A 13,014-nucleotide genomic window follows, 5' to 3' on the forward strand; every position below is an offset into this window, starting at 1 on the left:
GACGGGTTTTTATTCTCGTGAGTGATGGCAGAAGAAAACAAAATTCAGGAGCCAAGTGAAAATGTCGAGGACTGCTGAGCACGAGACGGCGTCAGGAGAGTGTTTGTGTGGTTTGGCCGTTCCTTCTCCTCCGCTAAAGGAGCGCAGACGACAGTGATTTACTGTACGGTCCGTAGTTTTAGTTGCACTACTGCAGCTTGTGTCTATAAGTTCTCAATTCATGAAGGAGATATGCGCACCGCGCTGTCGATGGTGTGATGGGATTCATGGTCACACGAGCGTCTTCGAGGAATGTCTAAGCCAGGAGGTGCGATGTTTGGGACCTTGAATAATAACTGTTTTTTTTTAAATGGAAACAGTCTTCTGTTAACCACTTTAAACGAAGAAAAAAATCCAAAATGCGAAAGGCTCCTTTGTGTGCACATTCACACGTGGGCTGTCGCGTGGAAGATGGTAGCCTCCACGCAGCTCACTCTGTTAAGTGAGAAATCACAACAATGTCATCGACCCGGTGACCGGACATCGATTAACGATCTCCCGGCCTCTGGGACAACAACTCAAGCACTGAGCCTGTGTGCCCACACTGCCCGGCAGGAGTTTCATGCTTTATTAAATGGGGAATCAAATACTTTAGAGTGACTTCAAGGAGTTACCCAGTGACATCACTGTGTGGTGCCTTTTATTTAAATGTAAAAACAGTTACAGTGCAGTGACGTCACTACGGTGATCGTGAAAGTCACTGTAAAGTAATTTTCTCCGTAATAAAGATGTAAAATAATAAATACTACATTCCACGCCATGTTGGTCAGGGTTTTTTTTTTTTACCATACTTCACCACGCCGGTCAGGTCAGGTTGATGAAGGACAGGGAACGAGGACCGGTTCCGATAACACATCCCACCGATGTTGACCTTTGCCGGAAATCAAATTCAGGTCGCTGGGTTCACTAACGACTGCGTCACTGTTCCACAATCGGGCAAATGGTGTAGCAAATGGTCAAAAATATACAATAAAATTAATTTTAAAATTTTATAATTAAAGACATCAATAACGATGTACTTTTATACAATTAGGATCGGAGTGGCTTAGCCCTACGCTGCACGCGCTCGTGATGTGGAGAAGTTGAGAGACTGTGGGTCGAGGGTGGGGTAATCCGGTGGCAGGGGTTGGCCTACTCTACATACGTCAATGACCTTGCAGGGGAATTTTGCTGACGTCAATTGTAAGGAAAAAAACATTTTACTCTGAACGATCGTTAATGCAGTCTGCACTAAAGTAGAAACAAATGAAACGTTGGTGACGGGACATCGAGAATCTCATTCTTGATTGTGCAAGGGCAGTTGCTGTCATTGCTGCATGGACGAACGGAGCCGCGGGTTTTTTGCGCCAACAAATGGTGGAAATGGATGCGCCAACACAGAACCCAATCGCGTTATGCTTTTGAACATTGCAGTTCTCTTGCTCGTGTGTGTCACACAGAAGGGACTCTCATATTTATCGGGTCAGCCTGAGGATGAAGTCAAGCGACACGGACGAGCAGCAGCGTGTTGGCCGCCTGTTGCGGAGGTTTTGCGGTTGCAGCCCAGCGGCCACCCAGGTTAATACTGCGGGTCTCCTCAACCATAACACGTGCCATCGTACCGCCGCACGCAGTATTTACGTTCGTAATCTGGCGACTTCATTCAGCACAATAGTAAACAAAAATGGCCAAATAGAAAAAAACTACCCACAAATGTATAAGTGGGTTAAAGCTATGCACCAACATCACCCCCATTGGAATACTATAACCATCTGTGAAACCTAGCGCCATGTGTGATCGCGTAGCTCTATAAGGATGCCACTGGGGGGGTGGGGCAGATCACCCGACTCAAGTGCAAGTTCACGAGTTCAAATCCTAGCCGAGAGAGCCATCTCAGGCCACCATAATCATCCTCATTACCATCATCCCACTGTGGTCAATAAAATTAGTCGTCCACCCCATTGCATTGAGAAGCCAGCAGTGGTTGCCCAACGGAAAAAAATTGGCCTCTCAACACAGAGCCGTGGAATTTCCTCCGCTGGCAGGGTTGAACGTCTGCCCCATGCAGGGCTCGAGCTGGAGGACAGCTCCACCTTGACTTTGTGGGGGTAAATCTGAGAGGGAAAACCTTGGGGGGAGGCTTACCACTGGGCCCGGCAGGCCTCTCTCGCCAGGAAAGCCTCTCAGGCCGGGTGATCCTTCCTTTCCTGGGGGGCCAGCGGGTCCCGGGTCACCCTGAAGAAGAGACGACATCAAAACAAAAACTTAACTAAAAAAAACACAACACAAAGCGTTACAACTGCAATTGCCCAAACTTTCCAATGCTGAGAAGTTACCTGCACATTACTCAATTGGGATTTACGCACAACAGCAGCAACATCGCCCTCCCTACTGCAAGCCCTTAAACTAAACGATAAAACTATTTTTATTTTACCCGGTAAGGCTCAGTGAGCTTTACAGTTATTTTTCAGAAGCGAAATGGCCACAGATGATAGCTCGACATAGCGGCTTATCGCGTGGAAATTTATCGCAGCCAAATACTCTAAACGCGTGGACGTTGATTCTAAATGTGGAGAGAAAAAAACGGAGGGCCAGGAGAAAAATCCACGCGACCATGGGGAGAGAGACATGCAAACTCCAAATATACAGGTGTCAGGGTTGAGATCAAACCCATGACCTCCTGCATACCAGGCCAGGGAGTTTAACATCTCCTAGCCACTGCGGCACTTGGCAGGATCCTCCTGTAAAAGAGCCTTGAGACTCGGCGAGGCTTTCCTGGGTAAACGAGCCTATAACTAATAATAAAAGGCAGCAAAATCAACAATAATAATCACAATTAAAACTCTGAAAACTTCTTGTGCTGCGAGGTGGCCGGGAGGTGTCCCAGACGGACCGTGGGTTTGTGAACTCGGCACTCGCGTGGACATGTGACACATTGTTTCCTCATGTGGCTGGGGTTTTCTTAGGGGCACTCGTGATTTCCTCTCGCGGGGAACATTCGTCATTGAAAAGGGCCGCAAATACTTATTAAAAAAGAGAAAAGAGTCGCTGGTCGTTTAAAAAATAAGTGGAAACGATTGGAGCGTTATTTAGCCGGGCAGTGGTGGCGCATGCCTGTAGTCTGGCACTGTGGAGGCAGGCGGCGAGGGTTGGCGGATCGCACAAACATCGTGAAACTCCCTTCCCAGGGGGCGTTGAGGATGAGCCGTACCGCTGACTCGCCAGGCGAATGCGGTTGAGCATAAATGTGGACTACGCCTGTTTCGCTTGTGTGGGATAGAGTATTTCCCTCCCGAACGCGTGGATTTTCTCCAGACGCTGCGGTTTCCTCCAATATGTAAACACTCATTAATTGGCTGGTGACACCTTACTATATAGAGGACCGCAGAGCTTGGCAAATCGTTGGTGCTGGCTCATCAAGTGGCTCTGCTGCCTTCCCGCTCGTGTGCGGTTCCTCGCGCCGCTGAGTCACTGTCTCTCTCTCCCTTTACGAGAGCGAGCGAATACTGTGGGATACTTTTACAAGTTGAAACGATGACATTGCCATTAACACGCCAAAACAGGACGAATCGGCATCGGCTATTTTGTGCCACTGTCGAATCCAAACTCTCAATAGGACCCTGCCATGGGAATGTGAAATCTCCACCAACCAGCACAAAACTGCCTGTGGAAATTAAGCCACCACGAGGTTGCATGAGTAGCAAGATCCTGGAGACTTTGAGGCTCTTTGGATTCCATATCCTTAAATAAACCCAACTGCCCGCCTTTACAACTCACGCTGTGTATTATGCAACACGGTTTTGGTTGCACGATTTACGACGTGTTATTTTACATTTATCCGCGCGTTAATATTTAATTGGGGACGTATGACTTTGCTGTTTCACATGGTAGAAGTTTTGTACCATTAATTATGCATGCGGCCGATTTGTGTGTGCGAGCCAAGTTTTGATTATTCATGACTTAAATGTCCTCTCTCTCCGTGTTGTTGTATTTTTTGTAATAGCAACTATTGATTAAACCTTCAAAGTATTATTTCTCTATAACAGCTGCTGCTGCATTCTTGTAAATCTGTGATGATTGCCGGAGCAAGACAATGAATTCTGAATGAAGCAATGAAATTTGTACAATCCTTTATTAAAACCACGCTCCCAGTGATATTAAATTGTATTTTTTTTCACGTAGGGTAGCTCTGGTTGGCTCAGGGGAATTATAAAGGCCGTGTTCGAGGCACTGAGTAAGCAGTGTTGAGATCTTAGTTCAAGCCGATTAGAAATAAAAAACTTTTTTTTATTTTAGCAGGTAAAGAAAGCCCACTGAGCTACGTAGCTCTTTTTCAGAAGGGACCAGGCTATCACAAATTATAGCTCAATGCTGTGGCGGCTTATCGCATGGAAATGTATCGCAGCCAAATACTCTAAGAGCACGTTGATTCTAAATGTGGTGGGAAAAACCGGAGGACTCGGAGAAAAATCCACGTGTTTTTTTGTGTGTTAAGTACCCTGTATGTCCCCTACACCTGTATGTCCCCTACACCTGTATGTCCCCTACACCCGTATGTCTCCTACACCCGTATGTCCCCTACACCTGTATGTCTCCTACAACTGTATGTCCCCTACACCCGTATGTCTCCTACACCTGTATGTCCCCTACACCTGTATGTCCCCTACACCTGTATGTCCCCTACACTTGTATGTCCCCTACACCTGTATGTCCCCTAGACCTGTATGTCCCCTATACCTGTATGTCCCCTACACCTGTATGTCCCCTACACCTGTATGTCCCCTACACCTGTATGTCCCCTACACCTGTATGTCCCCTACACCTGTATGTCCCCTACACCTGTATGTCCCCTACACTTGTATCTCCCCTACACCTGTATGTCCCCTACACCTGTATGTCCCCTAGACCTGTATGTCCCCTAGACCTGTATGTCCCCTATACCTGTATGTCCCCTACACCTGTATGTCCCCTACACCGCGTCCATTACCTTCGTCCCCTCCTTCCCGTCGGGCCCAGGGAGGCCAGGCTCGCCGGGGGGTCCCGGGGGCCCTGGGTGACCCCGCTCGCCGTTCTGGCCGGTCTGACCTGTGGGACCCTGCGTGGCGGAGACAGCAGCGTGCAAACGGTAGCTCGCAAACATTGTCCCGCGGACAACAATGATGGCAGGTGGGCACGTGCGTGGGAGGGTACACAAACACGCGCCATGTGTGTGTGTGTGTGGTGCGTGCGTGCGCTCCACATGAGTACACTGCACGTGCAGGCGCAGTGTAAGACAGCTCCACATTTGATTCGCTATAGAAACCCACAAGCCAAATTGGAAGCTGGCTCTGTGAGACTGGACATGAACAGTGAACCCCGAGAATCATAGCGGACACTTTGTTTGGTTCTATGGGCCCTGTAAGACTTACACTAGATCGCCAGGGCCTGTATTCTTAGTCACTGAGAGGCTTAGGCTTGGCTCTGGGCTCAAGTGAGCTGCCTCAAAGCCGTGCTTAACTTGAGCCGCCTATGAACAGGGTCCCAGCCATGGGCAAGATTTCCATGAGCTTAGCCTGAGCTGAGCCATGGCTGAGCCAATCATGCGTCATTGAGAGCAGCTGAGCAGCGAAAGCATTCTGAGCGTGGGAGTTCAGCTCTCTAAGCCTCGGGAATTATGAAACCTAAAATATAATTGATGCCAGTATGAGTTTTACTCGAATGATCACTGAATCCTGCAGATTCTCAAGGTGCATCACGGCTCTCCGAGCCTCGGGAATTATTAAACCTAAAATATTATTGATGTCAGTATGAGTTTTACTCGAATGATCACTGAATCCTACAGATTCTCAAGGTGCCTCACGGCTCTCCGAGCCTCGGGCAGGGTGCACGGCTGACTGCAGATGAGCCCGAATAATGGTGAACCCGTTAAAAGTTTCTGTGCTTAAGCACATGCTACTGGTTACCATGAATCTGCAAGGAATGCCAATCGACCGACAGGCTCCACATAAATATTTTCAAAATTTTCTGACGTACAGAACGGAAAGTGATTTATTTCGGGTCGTGCCCCACAATCGCCGCGTTGGGCACCGGGCGAGGCTGCAGTCTGCCCCCCGTGAGCCCCCCCCGGGGCATTAGCGCCCTTGTCCCATCCTGCCGGTGCCAAGCGCTGCTCCAACAAACATCGCTCTGATGTGTCTCGGTGTTTGTCTGCTGCGGCGACACAGCAGCAGGGTCCAGAGGCTTCAAAGCCGCGTTGCTAAGCGACGGAGCACCGCTGCACCACGCGCTACATAAATACGGGCGGCAGCAGTGTCGGTGTACAATAAATAACGGCAGTGAGAGCTGATCGTGTTGTACATTTTGTGATCTTTATTTATTTACTTTATAACTGTATCTGAATACATCTAACGTGTGTGTGTGTGTATATATATCCGTCATTAACAGTGCGGCCTGAACAGGAAAAGTATATCGGTGACATTTTGGGTAAAGGACTGACCTCGTTCACACCATGTACATCTGTGAAGGGCCGTTGCCTGAAATGCTGCCTGCTGTATATGTTGTTCCTCTTAAGGTCACAGTGTTACTGGTGAATGCGTTGAGTTGTTTTTGTTGTTAACTGTGCTTGTGTATCACTGTCAACACGGCAGCAGCAGCAACATCAGCAGATACTGTGTACTTTCACTACGGTGTACTCAGCTTACCGAAACCCAATCCCGCTTTTGTGGGCCGTGGTACCTCGCCATAGCGTACTCTAGATTTACGAACGTGACCATTAAGCCCCAATGTTTTTACGTCTCACGACGAACATTTAGGCGCCAGATGTCGTGAGGCGCCCCAGTGTGAGCGTCCCTGACTGGCTATAATAATATCTTTCATGTGTAGTCTGTTTTTGTTTTTAAATCTCCACAAACACGCTTCCATTTAAGCATATTTTTACTTACATTCTGGTTTTCAGGAACGCATGCTTGGTGTAAAACTGGCTGTGCCTGTATTACCAATGTCGCATATGCTACAGCATACGACTATGTCAATATCCATTTCACCGCATGTGTACGCGCATAATTACAGCAGACATTATTCGCAATGTGCGGTACTTTATATGCTTTACGGAACACAAATAGTGGAACAACAACAAAACACGAGGCAGTAGAAACGCCAAAAATGAGAGTAATTTTCATTTTCACTCGAAAAAGTTTAGGTAGGTGAAATGAAATTATGGAGAAGCAATAATGATGTTGACGATCATTTGGGTCGGTATAATGGCTTCGTTCCTCGTGTGTCTGAATTAGCCGCCAGCTTCCAGCATTACTCACGCGCACGCACTTGGCATGCATACAGAGCCAGAGATTGTCAGCGCTCACTTACACGTCAGACACCCAGTTAATGCCAAGCCTTCCGTCAGAGCAGACAACCCTTGTGTGTGTGTGAGCATGTCTCTTACGTGCCTGTAGGGTTGTGTATGTGTATGTTAGTATCTGTGTGTGTGGGAGCAGTAGTGTAAGCGGGTTAGCGCGATGCGCTATGAACCCGGTGACCCGAGTTCGATTCCTGCTGATGGCCAACACCAGTGGCAATTATAGTATCTGAACGTGTCCTAGGCCTCCCCTAGGTAGACTCAGTCTCAAAAGAGTACTTGGTGCGGTGTGTAGACATCGCCACTGGGGAGACAAAGGCGGCCGGGCGTGATGCTGGCCACCCACCCCATCGTGTGTGAGACAGTGAGAGTGAGACAGTGAGTGTGAGTGTGTGAGAGAGTGATTGTGAGAGTTTGAGAGTGTGAGAGAGATTGGTATTGGCCACTGACCCACAATGTGGTTTCAGACCCGGGCGGGAGTGAACAGATGCCATATTCCCTGTCCGATTGCTACAGCGGAAGGTGTCGGGAATTTCAACAGGACCGACATCTCTGCTCTATTGACCTGGTGAAGGCCTATGATACCATCAACAGGCCAGGGGTCTGGGTTATTCTTTGTGCTTCCAAGGTCCCTGACCCTCTGCTGACAATCATTGAGATAATTTATGATTGGTGGGTAGGCCCGGGTAAAGCTGCATTAGAGCCATTTTCTGTTCATGTTGGGGTGAGACAGAGATGTCCTCTGGCCCATACACCATTTAACATCTGCTTTGACCACATCGTTAAAAAATATTTCCATGGCTATACCTGAGAATGTTTTTATCTGGTGCAGACACAATGGGAGGTTAATTGATGCCCGGGTGCGGTCAGCCATGTTATGTTATAATTGATGCTCACTTTGAGAAAAAGTTGCTACTGCAGAACCTGGAGCATAGTACGAAGAGATGGGGCCTTACCATCAGCCCCACAAAAACTAAGCACCTGCCTGGGTATTTTGTGCCATCGAATGCTCCACCCTCTCCACTCCCCATGATTGATGGGGCAGTTGTGCAAAGTGTGAATACCTTTCTGTACCTGGGCAATTTGGCAGTGGAGGTCTTACTCCGAATCAGTCGAAAGTCATTATCGTTTCATCAACTGCATAACACTGCAGAAGCTACCTGGCCTGTCGCTCCATAGGGAGCTCCAGGTCTTCTCGGCCAGTCATGCCCTCGCATCTCTGTGCTTGCGAACGTGAAACCCTTTAAGGGGACATCTGTACCAACAATCAGGCTGGCCTGCCTACGATACATCCTGGGTTTAACCAGACCTTGAAAGGTCTACTAGATACGTCTCATCAGTGAGCTCCTCTAGCAGGCGAGGCTGCATTGGCTGGGTTATGCAGCTTGCATGCACAGCCACTGCATGCCCAAGCAGCTTTTGTCACGTAGTTGTGAATTCCGGTTGTTGTTGAGCGTATGTATACGCACAACACAGAAGATCTGTATGCTTATGAGTGTGTGCCTTTACATGCACATGCGTGTAAGTACGTGCGTGCGTACCTGCACGTATGTGTGTATTTACCTGCTTGTGTACGCGTTCATGCACATGTACATACGTCAAATATAGGCGCATGGATGTATGTGTGTGCTCACGGACGCATGCATGGATGCTTGTATATATATACACACACAAGGCAAAAAACAAAGATCCCCCGTGTAGCCTTAACAGACTGTAGGGGCAAGTGCTGTTAGCGAGCACCTATGAAGGCCGGCACGGCACACGAGGGGGTGGGTGGCCAGCAACACGCCCGGCCGCCTTTGTCTCCCCAGTGGCGATATTTACACACCGCACCAGGTAGTTATTTGAGGCTGAGTCTACCTAGCAAAGGCCCGGGACCGGTTCAGATAATCGTCACCGATGTTGGCCATGAGCGGGAATCGAACTCGGATTGCCGGGTTCGTAGCGCAGCGTAGCGCTGACCGCTACACCACCGCTCCCCTGTATATATCAAAGACAAAGATCCCCCATATAGCCTTAACAGACTGTAGGGGCAAGTGCTGTTAGTGAGCACCTATGAAGGCCGGAACGGTACACGAGGGGGTGGGTGGCCAGCACAACGCCCGACCGCCTTTGTCTCCCTAGTGGCAATGTTTACACACCGCACCAGGTACTCATTCGAGGCTGAGTCGACCTAGGGGAGGCCCGGGACCGGTTCAAATAATCGTCACTGGTGTTGGCCGTGAGCGGGAATCGAACCCGTGTCGCCGGGTTCATAGCGCAGCGTAGCGCTAACCGCTACACTATCGCTCCCCACATATACACACACACACGCACACACACACATAGAAACGGGCGGCGCGTGCGTTGTCTGTACAATTGGCTTGGTCGGCGCGAGCTAAAAGGTCACGTTAGATCAATAGTGCCGGGGAAATGCGGCTCTCGCTCGGCCGTTTGCGAACATTTATCGTCAATCAAAGTCTCGCTGCTGCTGCCGCCGCCGCTGTGGCGATTCGCGCCGCTCGACGTGCCGAGGGCCCCTCCGCGTTTAAAGGCCACCGACACGTCCGAGAGCGCTGACCGCCAAACTTAAAGGGTTCTGCGCTACCGAGCACCGCTGGGACTCGTAATGGCCATGTTGGGGAGACACGGAGCCGGTGGCCGCTGAGGATCATGGGTTTGACTTTGGGGGGTGGGGGGGGGCCGGTGGTGGGGGGTGGGGGGTGATGGAGTTGGTGGGCAGCACTTGATTAAACTGGGTGGAGTCGATTTGATGGTCAGTTAAATCGAATTTAGTTCTAACTAAATTTACAACTTGTGCCGTTAACAAACAAAACTGCTCAATTCACAGCTCGTGCAGCAGGTCTAACGTACGCTGGTCGGGAGAGGGCAGTCCCGCGAAATTTGCCGTTGCACCGTACTTCTACGCTCCCCCGTATACACGTCTCACCTTCACCAACCCTAAACTGACCAGCGTAAAGTATGGTCAAATGACCGCTATGATCCGGCACAGTTTGGGGAGGCTGTCATCCACGAGTGACATTGACGCGCCCCATTGCTCATTGATTTCTAATCACAGAGCATTAGTCTCGCAGCCAGAATGCCGTGAGTTCCAAATCGGGACGAGGATCCGTTGGGCACATCGTCGCTGTGGGGGCGGGGGGGGGGGGGCTGTCGAAAGGGGGCGCACCGCTTTGCAGGCACATCAACAGTGTGAAGAGAAGGAATGGGCACCCCCACCATGGAAACGTGGAATATCCACCGCTGGCTTAGGGTGACCGGCGAATCGATACAATCCCTGGGAGACACCCTGGATGCCCCATCACAAATGAATCCCTTGGCACGACCCTCGACTTGCATTGATGACATGCGACCAATCGAATATTCGGCAGAAGCATCAGCACTTGGGGCTATCCAAGGGATGGAGGTAAAAGTTGACGCGGATCATGAGCACGGTGGGGGGGGGGGGAAGGAAATGACGATAAGTTAGCTGCGATGGCTGTGAGTCATCGTTGGGCTGTGTCTCAAATTGATGGACACGAGACCCCGAGCATTGAACAGGTCCCACGAATGGACAGAAGCCGTAAAAACGACTCTATACGCCGTAAATTCTTGAAGGAAAAAATGTCCCATTGTGCACAGCAACAGTGAACTCTTAAGATCAGTCGTATTTGTTTATGCAAAATAGCAGAGTATATTCGATTAAGAAGCAAGTGTCAGGCTTCACACGCCTAATGCCAATCATTAGCTGTCTCGCATGACTCTGTTTGCAGGGAAAATGCAAGGCAGACTGAAGTATATAACGACAGCGTTCTTTAACGTTGAAAATAACTACCAGTATTAAAAAAAGTGCACTGTGTTAATTTGGTAATTAAGTCAAGAAAAATTCGTCTATGGTCGTATAAATAAGCGCAATTATTTTCAGCCATTTTTTTAGACCACTTACCGGCGGTCCAACAACACCTGTGGGGCCTGGAGGCCCAGTCTTTCCTTGGAATCCCTGCAGAAAGAAATACGAAGAGAATGCAACGGTTAACACGACAAAGCCACTTCACGAACCTCGCTGCGACTGGAAAGGAATTCTGCGCGGTGCCAATCCGGTCGGGGTGGCACCGCAGTTCGACCGAGGCCTGCCACCTCTTTCACCACCGCAGACCAAACCCAGACGCTGCTCCTCAGTCGGCACGAGCTCTATTGTCTGAACTGTGCAGTATAACAGTAGTGAAGTTCAAAAGCGTGACACCGGTACCAGATCTCGGTGCAAATCAATTCCTGCCGCGTGACACGCAGACTACCAATTCCTGTAGGAAGTCGACAGCGGTGATCCTTGTAAGGGACTGGTTCTTGCCATGGCAACGTTGAGTTTCTACCACTGACTCGGGGCACCACCCCACACTTGTTTGAGTAGAAGAAATGTTTTCTTCAACGTGCGTGCATCTCTAAGATAACTAAGCATGCCCAGAGGCGTTAAGCCTCGCACACCGTAGGGGCAAAGTGCTGTTAGCGAGCACCTGTTAAAGCCAGCGCAGGAGACAAAGGAGTGGCGTGGAGCTGGTGGCTTTTGTCTCACACGTGGTTATGTTTACGCACCACCAGATAGTCATTGAAGGCTGAATTGACTTACAGGATGCCCACAAGAGGTCTGAAGGCCAATTGCCACTGACAAGGCATCATCACCAAAAATAGAATCCGGGACGTGGAATCACTTGCCCAGCCCATTTACACACGCACACACGCACGGGCACGCACACATTCACGCGTGCACACAAGCGTGGACACACACGGGTGCACACACAGGCATGACCAAAGACAAAGATCCTCCCTATAGCCTTTACAGATTTTTGGGGCAAGTGCTGTCTGCGAGAACCTATGATGGACAAATACGCACACATGGACACACGCACACAAGCACGCTTGGACACACACGTACTTGTGTATACGTGGACACACACATAGGCGTGGGCACGCAGAAACGAGTGGGTCGGCAGGTCATGTTTGTGTCATGATGCGAATGTCATTTGGCCTGCGATCAATGGAGGTTAAAGCGACCTGGGACCCGCTCCTCGAGAAGCCTGGTAATTGCAAAGCGCATTATAGGGAGCTCTCATCCGTCATCAAATCACTGGGGGCATTTTGTCGATTCCTGCTTAATTCACCACTGATTTTTTTATATATATTTATTTTCCCTCCACCGATTTACCCACGAGACAATCAATTCTTCCGCGATTCCATTTTTAACAGGTTAACCGGGGTTTTTGCCCAAACCAATGCGGCAAGAAATAAAATAGCTTAAAAGGTTGCTGCGTGTCGCAGTGGTGAGATGTTAACTACCTGGCCTGGTATACAGGAGCTAGTGGGTTCGATACCGAGCCTGACGCCTGCTGTATATTTGGAGTTTGCATGTTCTCCCTGTGGTTGCGTGGATTTTACTCCCCTCCACATTTAGAAACACGCGTTTAGAGTATTTGGCGGCTATAGATTGTCAAACGATAATCCACTTCATTGGGCTTATCGTATGTGGCCAGGTCGCCTCTGAAATAGAGCGATATAGCTAAGTGGGCCTTACCTGGTAAGATAAAAAAATGTTTTTTTTGTGGATAGGGAATTAACCTGCACAACAGGTTGTCATAGGATCCTGCGTGGCTATGCGGTGGGTGGCAGAGGTCAATGCAGCACAATCCGTT

At 49.4% G+C, this 13,014-nt stretch overlaps 1 protein-coding gene across 3 annotated transcripts in view; it reads right to left on the reverse strand.

Moving 5' to 3' along the window:
* LOC116953253 (uncharacterized) overlaps positions 1 to 13,014 on the reverse strand; it is a 305,948-nt gene that overhangs the window by 88,934 nt on the left and 204,000 nt on the right. For all 3 annotated transcript variants that reach the window (XM_032973299.2, XM_032973298.2, XM_032973300.2), the window contains 3 exons: positions 11,277 to 11,330; positions 5,006 to 5,113; positions 2,164 to 2,253 (listed from right to left, as the gene is read on the reverse strand). In XM_032973299.2, coding sequence (XP_032829190.2) covers positions 2,164 to 2,253; positions 5,006 to 5,113; positions 11,277 to 11,330 — 252 coding nt within the window. The remainder of the gene's footprint in view (positions 1 to 2,163; positions 2,254 to 5,005; positions 5,114 to 11,276; positions 11,331 to 13,014) is intronic.

The sequence above is a fragment of the Petromyzon marinus genome, chromosome 50 (genome assembly GCF_048934315.1).
Source record: "Petromyzon marinus isolate PM22_M1 ecotype Great Lakes invasive population chromosome 50, UKy_Petmar_22M1.pri1.0, whole genome shotgun sequence".
NCBI lineage: Eukaryota > Metazoa > Chordata > Hyperoartia > Petromyzontiformes > Petromyzontidae > Petromyzon > Petromyzon marinus.